This window comes from Pollicipes pollicipes, unplaced genomic scaffold (genome assembly GCF_011947565.3).
Source record: "Pollicipes pollicipes isolate AB1234 unplaced genomic scaffold, Ppol_2.1 Scaffold_3718;HRSCAF=4362_pilon_pilon_pilon, whole genome shotgun sequence".
NCBI classification, from domain to species: domain Eukaryota; kingdom Metazoa; phylum Arthropoda; class Thecostraca; order Pollicipedomorpha; family Pollicipedidae; genus Pollicipes; species Pollicipes pollicipes.
This window is the reverse complement of record NW_023596361.1, coordinates 522,440-547,232: the sequence shown is the minus strand read 5'-3', so window position 1 is coordinate 547,232 and position 24,793 is coordinate 522,440. Positions and strand designations below refer to the sequence as shown.

Genomic DNA, 24,793 nt, shown 5'->3' with positions numbered 1-24,793 from the left:
CTTCGTACTACGTCCCACATCTACGCGGTGGAGTATGCCGGAGTAGGGTGGGCGGTGGAGTAGAGCGGGTGTTTGTGTATGGCGGCGGTGGAGCAGAATGGCGGTGGAGTAGGGCGGCGGTGAAGCAGGTGGAGGCGCGGAAGGTGAAGGTGGAGTAAGGCGGCGGTGGATTAGGGCAGCCGTGGGGTAGGGCGGCGGCGGAGTAGGGCAGAGATGGAGTAGGACAGCGGTAGAGTATAACAGCGGTGAAATAGGGGCATTGGAGCAGGGCGGAGGGTAAGTAGTCGCTCCACCTATTTCCGAGCCGCTGGTCATCTTATGCTAGTGCTGTGCTGTCCGCGCAGCCCTCAATACCAGCGATGTCAAATCACCAGGCCAGCTTCCAAGGAGCCAACGACACGATCACAAAGACAGGCCAATTCAGCCGACGACGCGGAGTGATTGCCAACCTGTACCTCAGGCCTTAGCGGCAATAGAATCAATCACAGTACGTGTTGGTGAACCTTGCCGTCGTTACAGAGCGCACACGGAGACGCCCTCCTGTCAAACCTCTTCATGGCCACGGCTTTTTCTTATTACAAAGACACGATCAGGCCCCGCGTGTTTCCGTCGGTAGGCCTGAGCCGTCCTCACAGCACATGTCAGCAGTCTCAGGCGGTGGGGGTCAGCTCTCTCCGGTACCTGGAGGTGGGGGTGTCAGCTCCCTCAGGCACCTGGAGATGGGGCGTCAGCCCTCTCAGGTACTTGGAGGTGGGGTGTCAGCTCTCTCCGGTACCTAGCGGTGGGGCGCCAGCTCTCTCAGGTACCTGGAGCTGGGGCGTCAGCTCTCATGCACCTGATGGTGGGGTGTCATCCTCTCAGGCACCTGGTGGCGGGGCGTCAATCCTCTCAGGTACCTGGAGGTGGGGCGTCAACTCCCTCAGGTATCTGAAGGTGGGGCGTCAGCTCTCTCGGGTGTGGCGTCAGCTCTCTTAGGTGGGGCGTCAGCTCTCTTCGGTACCTGGCAGTGGGGTGTCAGTTCTCTCAGGCACCTGGCGGTGGGGCGTCAGTCCTCTCAGGTACCTGGAGGTGGGGCGTCAGCTCCCACAGGTACCTGATGGTGGGGCGTCAGCTCTCTCAGGTACCTGGCAGTGGGGCGTTAGCTCTCTCAGGTACCTGGCAGTGGGGCGTTAGCTCTCTCAGGTACCTGGCAGTGGGGCGTCAGCTCTCTCAGGCACCTGGCGGTGGGATGTCAGCTCTCCCACCAACAGCTGCAGGCCGGGCCTGGCCGTCTGGCGGGGCCGTCGCCGGCTGCGGTCTTCTGGCGCTTTGACCGGCGGCTGCGCGCTGCAGGGAGCGCAGCCACCCGGCCGCGCTCTGATGTAGGCGGGCGGGCCGCGCAACGCGCCACACTCAGGGCGTGGTGACCGAAGACCGGCCCCGGAGAGCCCCAGCAGTGTTATCGCGGCGAGCCGTGTGACAGGTGGCGATGCTTCTGACCACGATAGAGGAGCGCGAGACTTTGTCACAGGCATTTGACTATTTCTATCCTTCACCAAAGGAGACATAATGAGTATGTTCGACCAATGGCATACGTCTTCGCACATCTACGACTTATTCGGGCTTGGTCAGCCACTGCGAAAATGTGCGACAATGTTCGTTACAGAAACGAATAAGTACCCATATGAACTAACATACATTTAAACGAATACGCGTGTACATGCACCTGCCCATCATGTCAAAAGTACGCTAATTTCTAACTGGCTAATGCGCTCAGGACCGTCCAGTTAGCAAATCTCCATACTCTCCCCATGATTCGCTGTCAAACGCGGAATGGATTCATACGCCAACATACCTTGCAGCACGCTTACACTTCGGCAGCGTGAAAGTTCACAAAACAAGCAGCGAGGCATCGCCAGCATTTATTATTCAAAATTTCAGCACGGGTAAAGCAAAGGTAACTAATTCTCATAAAACGTTGTCATTACTCCCGCAAGCACAAAAAATGTCCGCGGTAGTGGTACACTTACAAAACTTCAATCCCAACCGTGTGGGAAAGCACACCTCTGAGGCGAGGGAGTCACAACAGCGTCAACAAACTTTGCCCCATTCCAGCTTGGATAGAGGTAATCGCAATGGGAGCAAGTGGGAGTAGAAAACTAAACTGTACGACTCGTCAACACCACCGGGGCCGGAAGCGCCACCTACACAACCGAGACGATCTCGCTATACAGGTCGGGACTGAGGATGTCACCGAGACAACCGAGCACCGAGTCGGGGCACAGCGGCGGCGTCTTCCCGGCCCGCGTCCGCTCGCGCCTCCGCTTGTGTACCATCTTCATGTGCATCGAGTAGTTGAACCTGACCAGGAAGGACTTGCCGCACACGTCGCACGCCAGCCCGTCGCCGGCCGTCGGGCTGGCGCCCTGCCGGCTCGGCAGCGTCTCGGCGTCCGGGGCCGCTGCGTCCGTCGGCGGCGGCGGCGGCGGCGGGGGCGGCGGTGGCGGCGGCGGCGGCGGCGGCGTCGCTGGAGGCTCCGGTCCGCCGCACTCGTGGCTGTGGACCATCTCGGGCGTGGCCACGGGCGCGCGGCAGCGGCTGCAGAGCATTAAGCCATGCGCGCTGGCGCGGTGACGCTCCAGCTTGGCGGGCGTGTCGAAGGCGCGCAGGCAGCGACTGCACGGGAAGCGTGGCGGCTCGTGACCCAGCCGATGCCGGTACAGCGCCGACGCGCTCTCCATCACCAGGCCGCAGACGTCGCAGCCGCGGTAGCCGGTGCGGTGCAGCCGCAGGTGCAGCGGCATCAGCACGCGCGCGATGAACTTGCGGCAGACGCGGCAGCGGGCGGCGTCGGAGCGGTACCAGCGCTGAGGCCGCAGCTCAGGCGGTCGCGGCGGCGGGCTGCGGTCGCCGCCAGCCGCCGGCTCGGGCAGAAGCCGCGGCGGCTCGGCGCTACCCGAGTACGTGTCGGCCAGGTCCAGCACACCGTCCACCTCCACCATCTCGCCGAAGTCGAGCAGGCGGCGGCGCGGCGGCCGGGCACGCCGCGCCCCGCTCGTCGCTGCCTCATCGCCGGAAGAGTCCGCAGCTGGCGCCGGATCGCCCAGACGCGACACGAAGCTGCGTCGCAGCAGGTGCGAGCCCGGCTTGCGCAACACCTTCATGCGCCGCGCCGGTGGCAGCACTAACGGCTGCCGCTCGGCCGCCAGCGACGCCAGCAGGGTCGGGGCCTTGGACACAACCGGCGACTCAGTGGGGGCCAAGTTCTCCGGCACTTCCTCGGGCGCCACCTTCCTCTTCCTCAGCCGCTGTCGCATCGTGCGACTGATTCTCGGCGGCGTGGGAGGATCATTCACATGCCGGAGACATAGCTGCGACAGGAAGCTGCCCTTGAAGCGGTCGCGCTCCATGTCCGGCATCAACGTCACGTACGTCGGCAGCGCGGTGGGCAGGCCGCCGCGCTGCCCGCCGTCGCCGGCGGGACCCGGGGGCTCCTCCGGCCCGTGTCCGCCGGCCGCACCCGCGGGCTCCTCCGGCTCACGCCCGTCGGCCAGCGAGGAGCAAGCGGCGGCCGCCGCCGTCGCCAGCTCGCGCAGCCGCAGCAGCGCCGCGTCGGCCGCGACCGGTTCGTCCTCGCGCTCCTCGGCCGCGATGGCGGACAGCTGCCGCAGCCAACAGCGGCGCGCGGCGAAGCAGGCGCACGCAGCGAAGCCGGTGAAATCCGGCGCCCCGGCCGCGCCGGCGCCGTCCGCCGGCGGTGGGCCCGCCACGGCGTCCGCTGACGTCCCCGGAGCAGGCTCCAGCGGCGCCGCGACGTGATCACCCGACCCCGCATCGCGCGCCGTCCGAGAAGGCGCAGGCTGTCCGCCGGGATCGTCACAGCTCGGCACACAGACAGCGGGGCTCGATCCCGGCAGGGCCAACGATAGGTTAGTTGGGCAGGTCAGCTGGTTAGCAGTCGTATTTAATGTGCCGTTGCTGGTGCACGACATCTTCTCGACATAACGTCCTCCTGGCTTCTGCGCCGACCTCCCGGGTCCAGGCCCGGCCATAGCTTTTGATGACCGCAATTTGGTCGTTAGCTTCTGGGCCGGTTTCCGCCTCCTCGGCACCGAAGCTGGCCGCGGCCGGTGCAGGACGGGAGAAGTGGACGACGGCGGGGAGATGACGCCGGCACTGCCGCCTGCCGGCGCAGTTGGTCCCAACCCGGGCACAGGGCAGCGCTCCGGACCGGCGTCCTCACCAACGTCGTTCTCCACCACCCAGATCACACCACCCGCCTCGGCCACCACGCCCGACACATCGTCCACCACCTCGATCACGTCCTCACCCGCCGACAGCAGGACGCCGTCCAGCTCACAGCGCGCGGCCGCCCCCGCAGGCCGGCGACCGGCCGCCGACTCGTCCTCGTCCGGCGCCGCCGTGGCTGCCGCCTCCTCCTCAGACATCTGCGACGAGCAGTCCGTGAAAATATCAATCAGCGGCGACCCGACGCCGTCCGAGTGCTCCTCCCAGAGCTCGGCGAGCACGCCGTTGGGGATGTCCGGCGGCCGCGAGCGCTCCGGCTCGGTGGCGCCGTCCGCCGGCTGGCCGCCGCTCCGACGCGAGCGCAGCATACTTCCCAGCGGCAGCGGTGCCGTGCAGGGCAGACCAGGCGACACTGATGACGCCCGGTGAGCAGGGGCCAGGCGCCGTCAGCAGAGGCTACCTGCCAATGGAAAGGTACGTTAGGAATGCAGGGAAGATACACCATCGAGCTATATTACGTAAAGTTGTTTTTTTTTTTGCAAAGTGTTAATTACCATTAAATACAACCAGACAAGCAAAAACATTTTCGCACATCTCGCACATCTCGCATTTCGCACATCGCAGAATGTTTCTTTGCCCACTCATCCAGCATTTTGTGCAATATGCAAGAACCTGGTTGAAGGTAAGACATCAACAATGGTCTTAGATGACAGGAAAAGTTCGAGATACATTTAAGACTACCCAACACCACAGGCTGGTATTACGTACTAACTTCCAACACCACAGGCTGGCATTACATACATAACTCCCACAACTCACGACTAGGTCATTATAGAGCAATAAAGGGACCCTTAAGGGCAATGTGTGACCATATATCTTAAATGAGGGTAGTTCCCATTACCTACCAAGGAGATGTAGCTGTCAAAGCTGACAAACCCAAATATCACTGGAATTGCGAGTGAAACCACTTTATTGATGAAAGGTTGCATCGCTCCATTTCTCAGAGCAGCACTTCAGCCAAATATGTGATGTGTTGACTCACATGGGACTCACATGGGGACCCATGGGAAATTTGTAGGTGATGTTCACAAAGCTCTAGATTGAAGGTACATGGGAGTGACACATTTGTAAAATTCACCATGCTTCAATAATGTTCACTTATCTGCTATAGCACAGTGGCATTGTGTCTGTAATGCTCATTTGATAATCATATAATCCATGATAATATGAACCATGATAATCATAGTCAATCTGGACCTTGAAGGGAAGAAGTGAGCAATACAAACATTATTAGGTTGCCAATTAAGTGTGCACTATAGGCTGATGTGCACTAAAGATGTGCACTGCAGGTCAAATTGTCAAAAAGGTTGACAGAAGTGGTAATAAAAGCCTCAAAATAAGGGGCAGCTACCTCCAGGGAGGAGATTGAAAAGGTCTCTCAAGGGCCTCAAGGCATGAACTGTCAGCTAGGATGCTCCTTTCATGAAAAGGCACTGGCTACATCTTATGCGTTACTGTAAAGGACTGCTAAGGATGGCCGTAATCTCAAACAATTAACTTGTTTCTTTCAGAACATCAACCAAACTTGTGCGAGTCATGGCAACCATATGTCTATATAAAAAATTAAGTGCAACTTTAGTCATAATGAAGGGAAGCTTCCATGCTTATATTGTGTCATGCACCGCCACACAACTACTACGTCATGAGACAATTCCTTTAATATTTCAAGTAAACTTGTTGCATTTTACCCTGCAGTATCAATCCACATGCACCAGACCGCACGGGATATAACCCCAATGACTGAAGGAAATTGTTGAGTTGAGGAAATGACAAGTTCAGGAAAGTCATCAAATGAGACTTTCCTCAACATACAAATGCTATTTACAATCCACCTCACACAACCATCCCATTTGAAACATGCCATATGGATTCCTAGTTGGTGCAAGAAGCATAGACAAAACTACTGAGCTCTTCTGAAATGGATATCATCACTGTCCTCCAGGAACAGTCTCAGAACCAGGCCCCTTAACATGCACAGAACACTGAGAGGACCGTGACAGTCCAGTACTAGGCTTTCAGCTACCTTAAATTTTTGTGGGCAGGTTTTTAGAGACCAAATACCACTGTGACACTGCCACACCTGTTTCAGCTTGGCTCCCTCAGCTAATAATCAACTGGCTGTCAACAACAAGTCATGAGAGTAGAGCTTCTGGGACACACATTTACTGTTTGCATCTATGCTTGATACCAATTTGTATGTGTGAAAATCTGTGGCCTTCAGTAAAGCAAAATTCAGTGCTTAAATGGCAGGAAATATTCCACTGGGTCTTTCCCCCTATGCAAAATACTGTGACAAAATTAGACTTTTCCAAACTTACTATTCACCACTTCACAGGGCTCATCAATAGCGCCATACTAAAACTTTACCTACTGCAATACCCTCCAGAACTACATGAGCTGGCCAAAATAATTAGGCTTCAAACAGACTGTGTTCTTCTTTGCACTGACGACTCTTGAGAACCACGACAACGAGGAACACCTTGTGCTTGTTTGTTTGAACCAGTGTGACAAGGTTGTTGTGGAAGCCAAGGGTGCCAATTGCATTCTTTTGTGAGCCTGACCATCTCAATGCTGAGTTGGGCCCCAATGATAGCTTGCTCTCACTTCTTCACAATGTTTTTGCTTGCACGTTACAAAAAAGAAACTACTTAATTGTTCACAAACTACCATCTTTGACTCTATCTGGGACATGCTGAAAAACCTTCTCTGGGACCTAACCATCCACCTTTGAATGCAATACAATATGAAGTATATATATATATATATATATATATATATATATATATATATATATATATATATATATATATATATATATATAGCCACAAAGTTCACTATGTTCTAGCAGGCATGCCTTGTTCTGGAGAGCTTAACATGCTAACATGTTGAGCTTTGTTGTGGATTTCTTGAATTTCTTGTAGTTTGAGACTGTGGTCAACTGTACAATGTAGAACTGATAAAGATTAACAGTCTCAGTGAGGGTCTGCTTTCAATTAATAATCATTGTAAAAAGTCAGTAGGTTAACAGCAGGGTGGTAACAGTCTTGGCAAATTAGTGATGGGTCTCCCCCTTGCACTCCCTTCTCAAACACTTCATTATTTTTTATTATTCAATTACTTATAATTTTATTTAACTATTTTGATAAAGTTTGTGACTAGGGTGCTGCAAAACATTGAACCCAAAAGCAATATAATCCTGGATATGCAAACTGTCTGCTGATATGCACCTCCTGTGTGTGCCATGTCTAGCTGTGGAATTAACACAATATAATAATATATCCACATAATAGCAGCATATATGACTAACAGGTTGAAATAAAACAGGTTGATGATGTGTGACTTGTTACTCTGCTCATCATTTTTTCATATATTATGCTTGGTTTGCAGTTATTTTTGGCTGCTACATATTTTTCAAGCCCAGTGAGTACCAGCAACTCAAATGCTCAAATACTGGCTCTTTTCATCTCGCCTTTGCACATAACACCATAGACTATGGTGGTCTTATTGTGGAAAGATCATTTGGTGCACTGGACCACTTGCATTACTGCTATAAGTGTCACTAGTCACTTTTGACATCGGGTTTGTAATAAGGCCAAAACTGCCAAATTATTGTGGTGCAAAGCAGAAGCACATGGGAAAAGCTATGCTGATCAAATGAGCATCACATGATGGAACTTTCTGCATATTTTGAAAGCAAACTTTGGCAAGCATAATCCCTCTATCTTAGTTTGTGCTCATGTTTTAAAAATCCCTCTAGCTTGATCATCAAGCTTAGTCCATGCATCTTTGACATTTCAAATTGATTACATTACCAGCCATTTTATCTTAGTTGGCCATAATGCTTAAATACTGTAAAAGCAAACAGAATGTCTATAAGATACACCTTTCACACAAGACAGTGCCACACAAATCATGTGGTATAGTGAGCAATCTGTGGGCAAAATAATACATGCTAGACCTGGAAGGAAGCCTGATAGCAAAACACCTTAGCCCAATTACAGAAGCAAAAGCAAGAAGCATGATTTCCGCAGTTAGGTATGACCTGCATCATTGTACTGGTGCATAGGTAACATCTTCATTCTAATGGCAGTTTATCACAAGCTCCAAGATCACTATGGTAATGATCAAGATATCTCAGTCAGTGTCACATTTATGAAGTATGGAGTGTTTTTATAATTGTACAAAATGTGTAAGTGGTGGCTATCACAGCAACAATTTTAAGAGTGTCTATTGAATATGAAGGACACAAATGAAAAAGAAACTTTTATAAGTTCTGAGAATTTGAGAGTAAAAAATGATGAATGACTTTTCTAATACATGCCAAAAGGCAATATCTGGTATGCTAGGCAGGAACACAGCAACCTTGTTGGGCCATGCGGCTCATTGGTATACTTGAGCTTGATTAGTCTAAAGACTTCATGGCCAGAACCAAAACAAATATAACAGCCTGAAAAAGATGAACAATGCTATATTTGCATGCTTGGTCTATGGCGCTGGGCCATCATCAGTGATCAAGGATGATGACATTAATGCAAGCAAAACACTGTTTAAAACCAGATTGAATCTTTTGTCTACACTACAAGCACACAATGTTCAAATTGTGGCAGATGTAGCTAAGCGAAGCATGTCATTGACTGATTTCATAGTGGCTTTACTGACTTTCATCAAATTTGCCAGTATTTTAGAAATTTGTCATGTTTAGATGCTCACTCCAATGGCTTTCAAATACCAAATTGTCTCAGTATTGTGTGCTTGCCAAGCAAGGACAATCTTGACATGCTTGAACCCCATGATACAGAAAAGTTGGGTGCTATTATCACTAAGGGTGTCTGACAAACATAGGATGAAAAGACTGAAATTGACCGCATTCCTTTCATGATCCAGCACCACACAGACGTGCCTTTCGGAAGAGGCAATGCTAGACAAAACACACCCTCAAAATATCACTCAACATTTATCATCCACAATGTATATGTTTATCACACCTTGCATAAGCATCTACCGCCCAAATCATCCAACCCAGCCACCCAAAACAGACAGGATAAACACCTATTCGCACCCCATCTGTCAAATCTGAATGTAGTGGGTTAAATCATGGCAAAAACACTCACCAGTGGCCAACACCACACCCAACAACCTTCTTTCCTAGATTGAATGATCAGAATACCACACCATCTCAGTATTAATGCTTCTTGAATTTCTTTCAAACTGCTCACCAATATTCTTACATGCCTAACAAAATGGCACGCATCCACAGAAACCACAACGCAACCCTACCCACGCAGCCGCAATACGGGTGTCCCGCTTGCCGACATACAGAAATACGCGAGCAAGCAAGGGGACCAATCAAGGGAGCTCCCCGCTCCTCCAAAACATGGAGATTCCAGATGACCACACAACCGTTGCACCACACGCCCCACCGCACCCGCACCACCTACCCGACCACAAACACGAAGCAGCACTTGTAGACAAGTCCCAGTGCTCCGAGCGTTTGCCGTAGGTTGTGCTGCCATCTACCAGCGAGACCACGAGGCCTGGGCACACGAGTGAAAGTGAAGGTGGCGCAATGCCAATAGTTTTCGTTGTAATGTACTACACGCAAGGTGCGTGGTATGCTTAAAAATTATCCAACGGCAATTTAAAAATAAACTATCCAAAGTTGCTTGATATTGAGACTGCACATGTATGCTTTTTCAGAAGCCTGTTGTCTATTTCACATGCGGGCCAATTTAGAAAGCCCGCCACACGTTGGAATCGAGCGTTGCCCACATCTTCAGTTTCTCCTTCCTTTCGGCACGCAGGCGCGCGGGACGCTTATTACCAATTATGACAGCAACATTCACTTTTACCTCGACAAGCAACCACATTTCAATATGTTCCATGCCACGTAATGCATCTAGAGGTCATACCCATTGACTTAAGCATCCACAAAGCCGACTTAAGGGCGGCATTGAAAGGGTACGCAGCCAAGCGGGATACGGGAACCCTGATGCCTGGGTCACTTACACTGTTTGGGACGGTTTGCAATAGATATTGAAACTTTTTGCAGGAATTGAGTCCGCATAAGTTCGAACAAAAATCGACAAACTTTGCACTTTCCCGGTTATAAACTTTGCCCGTGTGTCTGGGTTAGGGAGACCCGAAATATCCAAATCGGCAACCATGCATTATGTCAAATTGCAGGCAGATTGCAATCAGTCAAATTGCAGGTGCATCAATGAAGCTGGATTTCAACTAAACTGAAGGGAGCTATCAGAACCTGAGAAGGTAGTGGTCTGTGCAATACCTAGTGTATGTATAGTGTTTGTGCAATATCTAGTGTAGTGATATAACCGATACTGTCCGTCTGGCGCTGTCTGGAGGTTGATGGGAAAAAACAGCATGGGCAATAGCTACCAAGATAAACCAGTATTGACTTGACATGCAATGGTCTCAAAGGCATTTACTGCATTATGTCATGCACATGTGTATCAAGTTGAAATGAAAATAGACACATGCTATGATGCAGGTCGCGAGTTTTACCAGTGCAACACAAAGTGTGTATGCTTTTTCATAGCCAATATTACTACCAAAGGATAGATTTTTAAAGCTGTGTTGAGGTAGCATGGTACTGTTTTCTCAAAAGTGAGATGGAGAATGAATCACAGCACTAACTCACCCCGAGCAAGGCTGAGAATGTGTAGGTTCCCAGTGCACATCATTCTTGAAATCTACTGATTTAAGCACAGTACTCTGTGCACACAGTATAGTACACAGTCATTTGTATTCACATTTTGATGATGATGAGCTCTGACAATTCTGAAAACAGAGAGACCCAATATATGTAAAGAGACCCAATACATGCAATATTACGCTGCGCATTTACCCACACTGACAGCAGTCACACACGTGTAGTCAACGCTATTCCCTCCACGCCTTCCTGAACCCATCGTCGTTCCGGCCAAGGGGTTCAACGTGGTTTGCAACCCCCCCCCCCCCCCCCACCACCGCGCGAGTCCAGATCGCCGAGCACGGAGGCCGGTCGGTCACGAGGCGTCCATGGGACTGTCGGCCGCGCTGCAGTCGGCGCCTTCCTCCGGCTGCTCCTCATCCAGCATCTGCTGCAGCTGGTGGATGGACGTCACCAGCACGTGAAACTGCTTGCGGCGCATCTCCAGCTTGGCGTCGAGTCCATCCTGGCAGGCCTGCGCGCGAGACAAGGCCCACGTCCGTCAGCTGGGCGGAGCGGACGCCGACAGCAGCGGATGCTCCACAGGACCGCCTGATCGCCACAGCTCGCCGCTCACCGTCAGCCGCCCGTGCAGCCGGTCAAACACGTTACGTTACTTTTCCGTAACGAAACGTGTTCAGTTGTTCTTAACAATGGCAACTTGCCAATGGTAAACGCTGCCAGCGAAGAATCATAAGACGAAGACCACAACACGAATATTAAGTTTCCCAATCAAACCGATGCATGCACACCTCGACTGGGTTTCGCTGGGCTCGTCAGCTCACTGGCCGTGCGTTCGTGTGTAATGCAGGGCCGACTACCATGCCACAGGAGCCACACTGAAACTTCACCTGCATCGACTGGAGCTCGGCCTTCAGCTCGGCCAGGCGCGCCTCCGTCTCCTTTCTGTCCGGCTGCTGATTGATGACTTTGGCGAGTGCGTCGTACTCCATCCGATTCCGACGTATCTGCACAAAAATTACCAGAAACAGCTCGAACAGGTACAAAAAATCCAAGATTACATGACTGACTAACGTTTCGGAACGGAGCAAGAGCATGCGCGCCACTCAAACACGCCATTATCAGTTATGTTCTATATGCCAATTAGTCGCAAAGTTTCAAAGAATCTATTACGGCGATACCACCCGTGCCTTTGTCTATCTTGTCCACATATTGAGCACATGTACACAAGACGTTACCGAAACTTTTTGTTCAGGTATGAATTGCACGACTAACGGAAATATCAAACGTGTGCTGACTATGAAGACTGTACCTGTTTGGCTTTGTTTAGCTCCTCCTTCGCCTGAACTATTTCAGCTTTCACCAACTCTGTGCCTGAGTCGATCTGCTTGTAAAGTGTCTCATAGTTTTCCAGCTCAATGGCATTCATCTTGCATCCTTGTTGTGATTTAGCGATGGAGAACTCACACTGGCTCAGCTGGGACATCAGTCGCTCATAAGTAAGGGACCTGAAACCAGGGAGACACCCTGTACCATACACAATATATACATGCATACATGTACATGTGTGTGTCAACACCAAACCATGGGAAATGGCATGTGACAAGGGATGTGCTTAAAATCTGTTAAAGAGAAGCAAACCGTCCGCACTGTTTCACGAGCACACACCAGCAGGTGATGGCCACTGGCATTGCCACCACAACAAAAGAAGAAAACATAAGCCTGGCATGTCTGCTTCTTCTGTTCATATGAAACTTTTAGGACATCAGTAATTTCCACATGTTGTTTAAAGTCAACCCTATAAAGCCTTTTGCTTGGCAAAATTGGGTTCAACTATCAACATTCCCCGACACTAGTTTAAAGACTGGTGGCAGCATACCTAGGACTGTCATGATCATGAGAAGTAGATTCAGGCACAAAAGAACGGCCAGCGGTGTCTGAAGTGGCTTGAGACTAGTAACAAAAGCAGTGGCAGTATACCAAATGCTGGACAAAATAATGGAAAGAAGATTCAAGCACTTAAGACTGACCCACAGTGTACAAAGTGAGGAAAAAATAATGGGCAGAGCACACACCCTTCATCTCCTGATGCATCATCAGACATTGCCCACTTTGTGAGGTTCTTCAGAAACATGTTCAGCCGTCGGTCATCTCCCGTTCCGTCGCCGTCGATCATCAGCCGACGACGGATCACTTCCTCTGTCGGGCAGACCCAGTCAATCACCCAAGAACACAGATAGCTGCATAGATGCCTCAAAATACTGCAATGCCAAAAGAGCTCACCTAAAAACCACGCCATGATGGGGTAAACACAAACTTGGAAACATTTCCACTTAACGTGGGCAGTAGAGCATATTGGTAAGTTAGCAACACTGACACATGCCAATGCTCATCTGTCAATCATAATTCAAGATTGGAGACATCACACCAGGCAACATGTGAAGCCACATGTCATAATTTTGACCAGCAGCCATATGAAGAGACTTTAAGCACCTCTTATCATGCATGGGCACAAGGTCAGGCTTCTGATATCCAAGCTGATCCTTCATTTTTCAGTTGATGGGACCTTTCACAAATCATAAATGTTTTCCAATTCCCCATGATCAGTCATACTGTATGGTCATCTGATACCATAGAAGGAAATAAAATCATGTCAACTAATGTAAAGTTATTTTATAAAACAAAGGATGATTGTGAAACATTTAGCACTTTGCAGCATGGCTCCACATTTAAAATAAAATTAAACAACAGTTCATGCATATTTACAAGTCCTATCTGGTGTCACATGGCTCATTGTTATGCCAGGCTCCATTCTTGAGGTAATGTAGTAGAAACTGCACACAAGGCATATTTGTTTGACTTCACATTAACATGTCAAAGGTCACATCACTGGTGAGTTACTGCCCATGCATCACCCACCATACAAAGTGACATAATATGAATATCCATGCTGTCAAAGTACCCTTAGCTGGTACAGTAGACAGTGACTTAAACTAACTTATATTGTCATATGGTTTTACCCATCACACCTAAAGGTGATGCTAAAAAACTAAATGCTAAATCTATGCTAATCTTGCAAAGATGCTACTACTACATCTAGATGCTAAATCTTGCAAAGTCCAGACAACCTAAAATAGGTCATCACATGCTATGCAATGCTGTTTTCAACTATCCCTAGTATCTTGCATGTATGGCTATACAGCTAGCTGGTGAGGGCCTGATGCCTGAGACCTCATATACAAAGGTACATATGATGCCAATCTGGTGAGGACTGGACTGTTTTCTATAGACAAATATTGTTATGGTCTCAGCCTCTAGCTATCAATAAGTTGTTAAGCAGGAAATGACCTACAGGATATAGCTGTCTAGGAGACTACTTTGACCTTGGCATATACCACTATAAGAAGACCCACATGGAAGACAAACCACCACAATTGCAGGGGCCTAACAGAGGCCTCTGTTGCCTGTGTGCATGTAGGCCAGGCTGCAAACATACACATGCTAAACAATGTTTCAAGGAATTCTAATGTTAAAAACACTATATATTTCCACAATACTTTTTCAATCCTAAAAAAAATAAAATTCAAGGCAATCTTGCCTGACCTGAGTCCAGCACATGCGAGCATAATGTTCAAACTACTGATGCTATATAGGCATCTGAAGCAGCAGGTGAATATTTTGCAGACTAGCCTGCACCCAACTCAACAGTATATAATGGTTAAAAACCACATTATCCCACAGATGCCTCAAGCAAACCACCACAAGTGTGCCAAAATTCCAGCATTAGTGCAAAAAATTACAGGCTTCTAGCAAGTACTGAAAATTTTGAACAACTGACATGAAATAAATAATTTTGAGTACAGAAAACACTGGGTTTTCTCACAAAACTACAAAACAATCCCATGCAAGGAATGAAAAAGCTGCTTCAGTTCCTTAAACACATTTTAAAAATTATCTACACACACCCTTAACTTCAAACTAACCACCACAGTATCACGATGCAAACGTAAGTTCAGAGAAACACGACGATATTCCAGTGGTCGAACAAGCGGCCTTTACACACAGACGACACAGACACACGAGCAGAACAAATATGCTTACCGTCAGACATGACAAATGAATGAATCCGCTATGTAACTTGTCGATGACGACTGATCCACGAACACTTTCAGCTAGATATGACAAACTGCGGCCTCCGCCGGCGACATCCACGGTCACGACCCGATACAATGTAGCGTGAGCGCAAGTTTGGTCAACAGAGCATATCGGGGACCTTTATAATTGTTTAATTTAAGGTACTTATTGGTAGTGTTAAAAAGGCACATTTTGAGGTGCCTTTTTGAGTGGATGGATTTTTGGGACCAGAGCACTTATCCGGTTTTGCTACAGCCCATGATAAGCAGGCCTTGTTATGTGAGCCCTGACCGCTAATTCCGACCGTGCAGTTGCAGGTCAGCGGCATAATTTGGTGACGAGATTTTAACTTGCCATGTGTATTCAAGATGGAGTGTCTGCTTCTAAGGTATTTTTTATGGATTGGAAAGCAACGATGTAGTAGTACAAGTACAAAAACCCTCTTTTAATTAGGTAACCTGGAGATTTTTCCATTGGCATCTACTTGAATAAATTAGTAGTCATGTCTATCAATCCTGTGTCAAAATGTTGGCGCGTTGTTTTCAAAGCAAAGTTCACGCGCTTCTGCAGGACGAGTCACGCGTGACTGGTACGTGGTGTGTTTTGGGGTACTTGAATTTAATTTCGATGGGTGTAGATGTCAGCTGTCGAGCGTGGTTGTCGTGCTTCCATTCAAGCTTTCTCGTACGCTAGTGTCCGTGGCTGATTCCTGCACCTTCGCATTAGGAGTTATCAAAAAGGAAAGGGTTTAATGGGAGACGGAGCACGCATCTATGTGCCATCGAAGTCACAGTCGGCCATCGAGTCTGTGTGGCGTCGGTTACCTCTCACCCCGATAGAGCGCCTTTAGCAGAGAATTAAAGACCATTTATCTGGCATGACCACAGCATTATTGGTACCCAACCTTGTTGAGAAATGACATTAGATGTGTGAGTGTAGTTTTGCCAAAGTTGATAGAGGCTAAACATGGGAAATAGCCAAAACCGCCTCCAAAATAATCAGGTAGTGTGCTTCTTCTCAAATTGGATGACCTGGCAGAGTTGGGGCTAGAATATTCAACTGAATGGGGAACCACCTGCACCTTGTGACAGACAGAGGACCACTGACTTGGAAATTACCTCATGAACATGCTGATGTTGACATTATGTTCTGCCAATAGCAATATGTAATGTTTTTTTAGGTTGTGTGCAAGGGCATTCTATTTGAGTTTGGGCACATGCAATGGCATTAACATTACAGGATGAGATGATGGATGACATGGGTGTGGCATTTACTCAGGATTACCCAGCTTACAAACTTAGATGTATTAATAGGCATGGGGAAAAAGGTAGGTGGAAAAAACTGCTGAACTAAGATAAACACACAAATAGGTTGATTGAGGCATGTGATGTTATACACAAGACCATGCTTCCTTTGAGGATTTTTCTGTGAAAACAATTTGGAATCTTGTCCCAACTTTGCACAATTGTACATATACATATGGGCCAGGATGTCATACATGACCAGAATATCTTTTGGGCTGTTGCATAGCATTCCTGTGGGTGCAAAGTGAATATGGGTTTGCCCTCATGAGCACAGAAAGAAGAATGAAAGGATGATTTTAGGTGGGAAATGAATAGGGCATATGGATATCAGATTCAGTTCTAAGCATGATATTTGATAAATGTTCCCAATGTTTTAACCATGAGAAGACTTGGACTTTTGGATTCCCCCTTGCTCCCCCCCCCCCCCCCCCCCCACCCTTCCTGCCATGGTAAAAGGCAGGCAGTGCTATATAGCCTCAGCAGTTGAGAGGGTCATAAAAGACCCAATGAAACACACACACTCACATGCGAAGATGTATGTCCATCACTAAGCTAAAACCATAGGGATTAGGGACACAATTCATTGCATTAGCAGTCATGAGGTGGCTGACTGGGCATTTACAGGGCTGCCAAAACATGCAGGATGTATGGGTTTTGGGGGACAAGTTAGGGTATGGAATGTTTTGTATGCATTTTTAATGGGCCTTCATGATGTGTGCTTCCTTGTTCCAGAAATGTTTGTGGCATTGACAGCCATGACAGGTCACAGCTTTTGGGATCTAAGCCTTTGATCCTTGATTACTGAGGACCATGGAGAGTGAAGCTAAGGAGGATTTCTCTGGCAGAGGTAATTGCCTGTGAAAAATTAAATGGATGGTCAGTATAGTTGCTCAGAATGTCATTTGGTGTTTGCCTCCTAAATACTTCAGGACATTGCATAGGAACCTGGGCATCTTATGAAGCATGTTGCATATGAGTTGCATGAATGTCAGTCCATGCTGAACATGCTTGGCTTTGATATTGTGCATGAATTCTTTCTGTTCATGCATATAATGTAGGCAATGATACATGCTCTGTGTCTAATGTTCATTTCTTAGCCCCAGCACAAATGAACAAATCAAAGTCTGAAAAGAATAAAACACCAAAGCAGCTGAAGAAAACTAAGTGTCCTGCCACAATGGACGAGCCTCCTTCAGTGGTTTTGGAATTATTGCCTGAAGTGCGGTTTCCAAGGCCAGAGCCAGAGACTCATTTGATTGCAAAGCCTCTGAAGAAAGACAAAGCATGTCTCTTTATTCCTGAGAATGCTGCTGCTTCTGGCTCAGAGTCGATGCCAGAGGTTGGGAATCAAAGTGCTCCAGCAAAAAGTCCCAAGAAACTGACGAAGACAACACTGTCTGGTGTTGCTCGTGAAGACCCAGCAGTGTCCGGCGCAGAATCACTTCCTGAGGTCGGGTAAGAGTTCGAAAGATCCAACTCCTTTTAAAGATTCTTGCAGTGGGTTATATCCTGGAATGGTTTGTTTCACTTGAAATGATGCCAGTTGATAGCTATAGTTGAGCATACATAGTTGTTTGCATGCTAGCTCGATACTTCATGAATTATGTCGTCTTTCTGTGTATTGTTGCAGTGTGGCATCTAAGGGTACTTCCCGCAAACGCCGCGTTGTGCCCTCTCGGTACAAAGAGTCTGCAAAAAACCGCGCCGCCGCCACGCCCACGAAGCGTTTGGAGGCGTCGGGTATCTCCATCAATGAGAGCAGACTCTTCTCTACCGCTACAGCCAGGTAGGTGGCACAGGACCTGTGACCTGCATAGGTTTAGGACTTGTTATCGTTATAGGTCTTGTGATTCTGTGTGTATTCTTTGAGTCATTCACTTCTGATGGGTACTGTCTCCTATGTTAAGGTGTTAAGAATATACTCTACAGAATATACTATTTATGTTCTCAACAGAATATACTCTTTGGCTTAAGCCAGCCACCTATGATTGCATAGGCGTGTGACGTATATGCAGGGTTGTGTTGTCATCGTCTCGAATATGTTAAAATGCAGTATGCATGTTCTGCTTCCAGCACCCCGAATTCCACCATCGGAAAGAAGGAAGGAACCGTCATAAAATCTCAACCCAAGCAGCCCCCAAAGATGGCGAATTTGCCACTCTCTGGTAAGCATGAGATTGACATGCTGCCTATATCGGACGCAAAAGTGATGCGTAGTTTGGCGTTCTCGCTGTAGTTATGTTAGTGACAGCTTGCATTCATTGTGTCGATCCATGCTCTCATGCTTTTGCAAGGTTTAGTATTTCCGACAACGTCTGTGTCATCGCACTGCTGTCACTCCTGCTACGTACTGGATAAAACAGTTACGTATTTGTACATTTCCAACGCGAAGATTGAGGAAGTTCAAAATGACGTCACATGTGCGTAAACCAGTTCGGGTCTCCATACTGATCCATTTACATCTTACAGACAAAACCGCACCCAAAATAAAGAAATCCAACAAGACTGCCACCGTCAAAGTGAAGCCCATGCGCGCCATTGATGCGACAAAAGCTCAGGTTTGTTGCGTGTCACTTGCGTATCTGCGTGCTGATGTCGCGAGGTTGCAGTCGTGCACCCATGTTCAGAGGAATGCCTCAGCATTAAACCGATAAGGTAAAGCTTCGGTTGTTGGGATTGGGCATGGGAATAACAGTGTATAATGTTATTGTTCCGGAAGTGCGTGAAAAATTACGATGCGAAAAGGCAGCTTTTCAATCCCTACAAATCTACGACAATGTTTTTGAAAATACCTAATCAATCTAAAAGCTTATGTTTTGTCGCAAGTCGTAATTTACTGTGTCCTGAAATTTATTACTCCCTTTTTATCTCCAATGATACCAAAAGAAGCAAGGAGCGGCCTATGACTCATTTGCTGATGCAACCTCCGCTTCTGGTGTTGTTTCCCCGTCAGCTTTCAAGTCAGTTTTCTTGTGGACTGGCCATTCTCCTTGACCGATGCTGTTTGGACCATTTCGGCCACCATGCTCATCGAAATCTTCCTCCAGCAACCAGTGCTGTTTTCCAGGAACGGTTCGTAATTGTCGCGAAACAACCAGCGTTTCATGGTGTACGGCAACGACAGGTTCTCGGCGCCCTAATTGCAGGCTGCGCCTCGCTTCTCTGTACCAATCGGGAGCGGGTCGATAATGTGCGCTCTTCGATCATAGTGGCCACCGGGTCTGCAGGCACCGGCCTCATGCCCCAGGCCACGTCAGCCGTCATGGTCACTGCCAATGAACACGTGGAGATGACCTGGGGCCGGGCGCCGTTAAAAGTTCCTTGTTTTTGCTGCCGTGCGAGGAGCGTGTTAAGTCGCACCAATCAGTCGTGCGTTGACACCCTGAGCATGGGGTAAGGTGCCGCCGCGGCACAGCACCACTACGGCGCGTCTTTGGCGAAAATGCGGCTTTGCCGGCATGATAGTGATCACCCCACGTTTCTTTCAGAGTATCCCAGTTTTAGGGTATGGCCATAGAACATGCTGTGTACGCCAGCGGGGTCACACCACCTTTTGCTAGCACTCTGCACCTGCGTCACGTACTCGCCCCCTGTAGAGGTCATACGGAGGCCGGAATCCTGCCTGACTGTTGGATAGCTGAGTTTCAGGTGGACCCGTATTTCGTCTCCGGGGTTTTTGCACGTCCGCGACTGCGGGTCGTACAGTGTCAGGAACTACCTGGACCGGCTGTGGCGCAAAAAAAAGCGTGAAGACAGGTCTGAAGGGGAAGATAGGCATTCAGAGCGCCACCTAAAATGATGTGATCGTGCCCGATGCCGAAGCTATATTCTACTGGAATGGTGAAGCGTCGAAACGGACAAGAGACTTGTGCGCAGGGTACTGGGAGCACAGGGCGGGAATGTGACATCCGGATCGGTAGAGGGTGGAGCTTCCTAACAAGGTCACGGACAGGGGGCTCTGTCCAGCGTTACCCCCCGTCAAAGTGAATTGCGTGAGGATGACGTGGATGGTGCCATATGCGGAAAAATGTGTTTACCACTCTAAAGAGCTGCATTCAGCGGCGCGACGGCGGTGAAGAGCTACCATCTGCAGCGACACCGCATCGCATAGCGTCGCTCGCTCTGACTCTGCCGGCAAATATTACGCCGGATCTGTGACTGCTGTTCATGCATGTGTACCCATCGGGGCGGGAAAAAGAAACGTTTCAATTTTCGGTCAACTTAAGTTAGCGTGGACTGTATATGACGCATGCTTTCCCGCGTATCAAACGAATTCTAAGCTGCCAGTGTACTCGTTGCTGCTATCTCAAGCACCGAGCACAGTGGCACGTGTGCTACATTGCGTTCATATATCACGGGACATGTTCGCCACGCGACCGTGGACCTCCGTTCATGGTGCGATGTCGGTGCAAATGTCATGCGTTTCAGTATGGCACTCAACCCTGGCCCTGCCTCACTTTGAAGCACAGCTTTTTTGCTTGAGATTGGTGAATCAGTTTGGCATCTCTAAACCACTTTTCAGGTTTGTTTGTTCTACGATGCAGATGTCACGTATTTATGTCTAGAAATGCATACATCTGTATCTATATTGAAATATATATTTATTTGTACGTAAATGTATCATGTAATAGGTATATAAAACATGTATGTATCTGGATATATACATATGTATATATATATAGCTATATATATATATATATATATATATATATATATATATATATACATATATATATCCGTCCCCTTCATTGTGATGTGACCCGTGTGGCAATCGTCGACTGTGGCTTAATCGCTGGTCGTATATCCAATGAGTGTTTTATGGCCCGGAATGGCCGCTTCCATTGTAGGCAAAGCTGTGCCCATGGTTGGCTGGCTGTACCTCACATGCAGCGGTGCACCGTGTGCCTCAGACGGTTGGAGACGCTGATCGGGTGCCTGAGCACCAGCTGCTGTACAACCAGTACCTGCAGTGGACGTACCTCTGCAGGGTGACCGAGGCGTCCATCAAGAGGGAGCTGCCGCAGCTCAACGTGAGAGACACTGGCATCACGCCAGACGCGCACTCCGCCGTTAGCTGCACCTGATGTGTGTCACGGATTCTTGGATTCCGCTGTGATACATGCACTTGTGTCAGACGCGAGGCGGTTACGGCATCCGTATTCGACGGACTGTATCCGCGGTTTGTTGCTGGCGTTAGTTTACGCCGACAAGTCCGTGATAAGGCCCATCTGGAGACCCAGCTCATCCCGCTTCTGGTCCTTCCTTTGCTAACTTTCGACGCCAGGGGCTATGCTTAGGTACCACTTTACGGCAGCATCAAGTGTAGACCACCGAATCGATCCGTATAGATCACGCAATGGTTAAAAGCGTGGGCCACTGAAGCCGTCCATATAGATCACGCGATGGTTGAAAGTGTGGGTCACTGAATCCATCCGTATAAATCACGCGATGGTTGAAAGTGTGGGCCAGTGAATTCATCCGTATAAATCACGCGATGGTTGAAAGTGTGGGCCACTGAATCCATCCGCATAAATCACGCAATGGTTCAAAGTGTGGGCCACTGAATCCGTCCGTATAAATCACGCGATGGTTGAAAGTGTGGGCCACTGAATCTATCCGTATAAATCACGCGATGGTTGAAAGTGTGGGCCACCGAATCCATCCGTAGGAATCACGCGATGGTTGAGTTCCTTCACCGCTCTGGTGCCGATGTCGACCGCTGAAACGTGTCCGATTGAACGTCGCGTCGCTCAGTTTCAGGCGCGCCAGCTGAGCGCGCTGGTAGAGGGCGCGCGTGAGGAGAAGCTGGAGCTGGAGCGGAAGCTGCAGGCGGTGACGCTGTACCGCGAGATGGCGCGGCTCGAGCACGAGCTGACTGCCGTTCTCGGGGCCATCAACGGTGAGAACAACACCCGGGTGGGACCGGCCCTCCCTGTGGACCTCCCCGCCCCACCCCACCTCTCATGACCGACTCGACACCACGGTTGGAGGGTTTCTTGCACGGCTTTACCTGTTCTCCGGCTGCCACTTTCACTTGCGTTTGGGACATGACCTGCTCCCTATAACTGGGTTGTCTCCGACGGCTGGTTCAGCTCCCACGGTCCACACTTTGAGACGGCACAGTCCGCCCCTGTGTGGGCTGTGCAGAATGATAAATCTGGCACACGGCGATTATGCTGGCGCATTTGAGCTTTTGCGTCGTGGCATCCCCATTTGTCACAAAGTTTCTCGGGAGTTACGCCCCGGAGTGAATTGATGACATTCCCTGATCAGCTGCTGTGCGTGTGCTGCATTGTTTGAAGTTGAGGAATGTCAACGGTGCGCGATGCTCCTGCTGCGCCAGGCTCGGCGGACGCGGTCCGGGGCGACCTCAGTCGGCTGACCACCATTCTCGACGCCACGCGGAACAGGCTGCAACTGAAGCATTTCACCGAGCCGACAGATGTCGCCCGATACGCGGGTACGTTTCCGCGCCGTCGCCGGTGGTCGCGGGCGTGTGAGTACGTGAATATTTGAACATCGGACAAACATATTTATAGCGAGCATATTTATAACGTGATGATGGCACGCCGGTGATATACAGTGGTAAGCTTTTCCGCCGAACGGTTAGGGTTTGCGAAGGTGGAGGATAAGTTTTGTTACGAGAGTGCCAAATGCGAGCTCTGTTGTACTTTCAAATTGGTGACTTACGTCAGCTGCGTCGCAGACGCGACACCAAGATAACTTGTCACGACTGCATGCATATCTTCGCCTTGCCTCATGGTGCAAACTGCGGGATTTGGCGAAGGTCAAATCGTCTCGGGATTGATCACAGCCTGTCTGCATCATGCATTTTAACATAAACTAAGCCATACATGTAGCTGACATCCACCTGGCTGAATGCGGTGTTCGGTATCCCTGACCAATCCCCAAACTGAGTGCAATCCCAGCTACACCGCCCAGTGCTAAATCCCTGTGACGTGCTTAGTTTGTTCTGAAGGGCATTCTTCAGAGCAGTGGTGTTAGGACAGCGTCGACATCCAGAGTACCGCGGCCTTTCCCCTGTCTCGTCTGACCTGCCGTGCCCGCCGCAGAAGACCTGCTGCAGGGTAGTGCCAGGACAGCGTTAACAGCCTGAGTACCGTGGCCTCTCCCTTGTCTCGTCTGACCTGCCGTGCCCGCCGCAGAGGACCTGCTGCAGGGCAGTGCCAGGGCAGCGCTAACACCCTGAGTACCGTGACCTCTCCCTTGTCCCGTCTGACCCGCTGTGCCCGCCGCAGAGGACCTGCTGCAGGGCAGTGCCAGGGCAGCGCTAACACCCTGAGTACCGTGACCTCTCCCTTGTCCCGTCTGACCCGCTGTGCCCGCCGCAGAGGACCTGCTGCAGGGCAGTGCCAGGACAGCATCAACACCCTGAGTACCGTGACCTCTCCCCTGTCCCGTCTGACCTGCCATGCCCGCCGCAGAGGACCTGCTGCAGGCGGCCGAGCGGTGCCGGGACGCCGTCAGTGCGCTGAGTGACGTCACCGCGCCGCACTCCAGCCTACTGAAGCACACGGCCGAGTCGGTCAGCAGTCTTCAGCAGGCGCTACGGGGCGGCATGGACGACACACAGAGGTACAGTCCCTGGCCCCGCCCGCCTGTCGTGTGTTCAGGGGTGTATCCGTGTGTTCGAGTGGTGTCATGTCTCTGATGCCACGAGCACTGCCACGCTGCGGTGCACACTGCGCGCTCGGCGTGCTACCCCCAGACGGTGCGCTTCTGCTCGAGACCGCGCGTCTCCGTCGGGAGGTGTCGGCCGCTTGGGAGTCGTTCGCTGTCTAACGTCAGGCCGGTGGCGGCTGGACGGGCGCGACCAGTGTTAGACCGATGGCGGCTGGACGAGCGTGGCCAGCGTCAGACCGGTGGCGGCTGGACGAGCGCAGCCAGCGTCAGACCGATGGCGGCTGGACGGGCGCAGCCAGCGTGCTCGCTCGCTCACTCCTTGCGCTCGCTGTGAGGCCGCTCTGTGTCTGACTGCAGGTCGGCGGAGCTGCTGCGGGAGCTGAACTCGCTGACGCTGCAGGAGGCGTCGCTGGCGGTGGGCAGCTCAGGGCAGTGACGGCGGACCGGACGCGGAGGCCGGCTCGGCTCGGGTTGAGGGTGCTCCGAGATGTGTAATGGGGGGGGGGGGGGGGGGGCTGGCTGGCGATGTGCCCCGCAGCTGGTCAGCGTGGCGCTGTTGAACGCTTGGATCGCTGGTGTAACACTGGCGCGCTTGTTGCTATTTTTGCTGAATAAAAGGTCAGCCGTGACATTTCTCCTCGGGGGCTTTGTTAATGCGCAGTCATTTGTCGCTGTCTCACACCGGCAGACAGTCACGAAGAACGGTGCTGCGGTCTCCGTCCCACGACCACAGCATCCATACGCCGTAGAGTTC

General features: G+C 50.2%; 2 protein-coding genes across 2 annotated transcripts; one reads left to right on the top strand and one right to left on the bottom strand.

The window, feature by feature from the left end:
- Positions 1-11,035: 11,035 nt before the first annotated feature.
- On the bottom strand, positions 11,036-15,186 carry LOC119092950 (THO complex subunit 7 homolog). Its single transcript, XM_037215848.1, has 5 exons — positions 15,059-15,186; positions 13,033-13,156; positions 12,270-12,465; positions 11,848-11,964; positions 11,036-11,471 (listed from the first exon to the last, which is right to left on the bottom strand). The coding sequence occupies exons 1-5, from the start codon at positions 15,066-15,068 to the stop codon at positions 11,313-11,315; spliced, it is 606 nt and encodes a 201-aa protein (XP_037071743.1). The 5' UTR covers positions 15,069-15,186; the 3' UTR covers positions 11,036-11,312.
- Positions 15,187-17,171: 1,985 nt separating this feature from the next.
- Positions 17,172-24,523, top strand: LOC119092949 (uncharacterized). Its single transcript, XM_037215847.1, has 10 exons — positions 17,172-17,242; positions 17,493-17,850; positions 18,026-18,181; positions 18,469-18,560; positions 18,865-18,953; positions 21,306-21,425; positions 22,150-22,294; positions 22,739-22,855; positions 23,841-23,991; positions 24,397-24,523. The coding sequence occupies exons 1-10, from the start codon at positions 17,206-17,208 to the stop codon at positions 24,473-24,475; spliced, it is 1,344 nt and encodes a 447-aa protein (XP_037071742.1). The 5' UTR covers positions 17,172-17,205; the 3' UTR covers positions 24,476-24,523.
- Positions 24,524-24,793: the final 270 nt, after the last annotated feature.

What these genes read in the sequence shown, in the direction of transcription:
- LOC119092950 (XM_037215848.1), bottom strand. An exon ending in GATGCATCAGGAGATGAAGG is followed by an intron (nt 12,466 to 13,032) that starts GTGTGTGCTCTG and finishes CCCTGGTTTCAG; the next exon opens with GTCCCTTACTTATGAGCGAC. An exon ending in AGCTAAACAAAGCCAAACAG is followed by an intron (nt 11,965 to 12,269) that starts GTACAGTCTTCA and finishes ATTTTTGTGCAG; the next exon opens with ATACGTCGGAATCGGATGGA.
- LOC119092949 (XM_037215847.1), top strand. Translation starts at nt 17,206, where the DNA reads ATGGAGAGTGAAGCTAAGGAGGATTTCTCTGGCAGAG. An exon ending in CGTTCTCGGGGCCATCAACG is followed by an intron (nt 22,295 to 22,738) that starts GTGAGAACAACA and finishes CTGCTGCGCCAG; the next exon opens with GCTCGGCGGACGCGGTCCGG. An exon ending in GGCATGGACGACACACAGAG is followed by an intron (nt 23,992 to 24,396) that starts GTACAGTCCCTG and finishes GTCTGACTGCAG; the next exon opens with GTCGGCGGAGCTGCTGCGGG.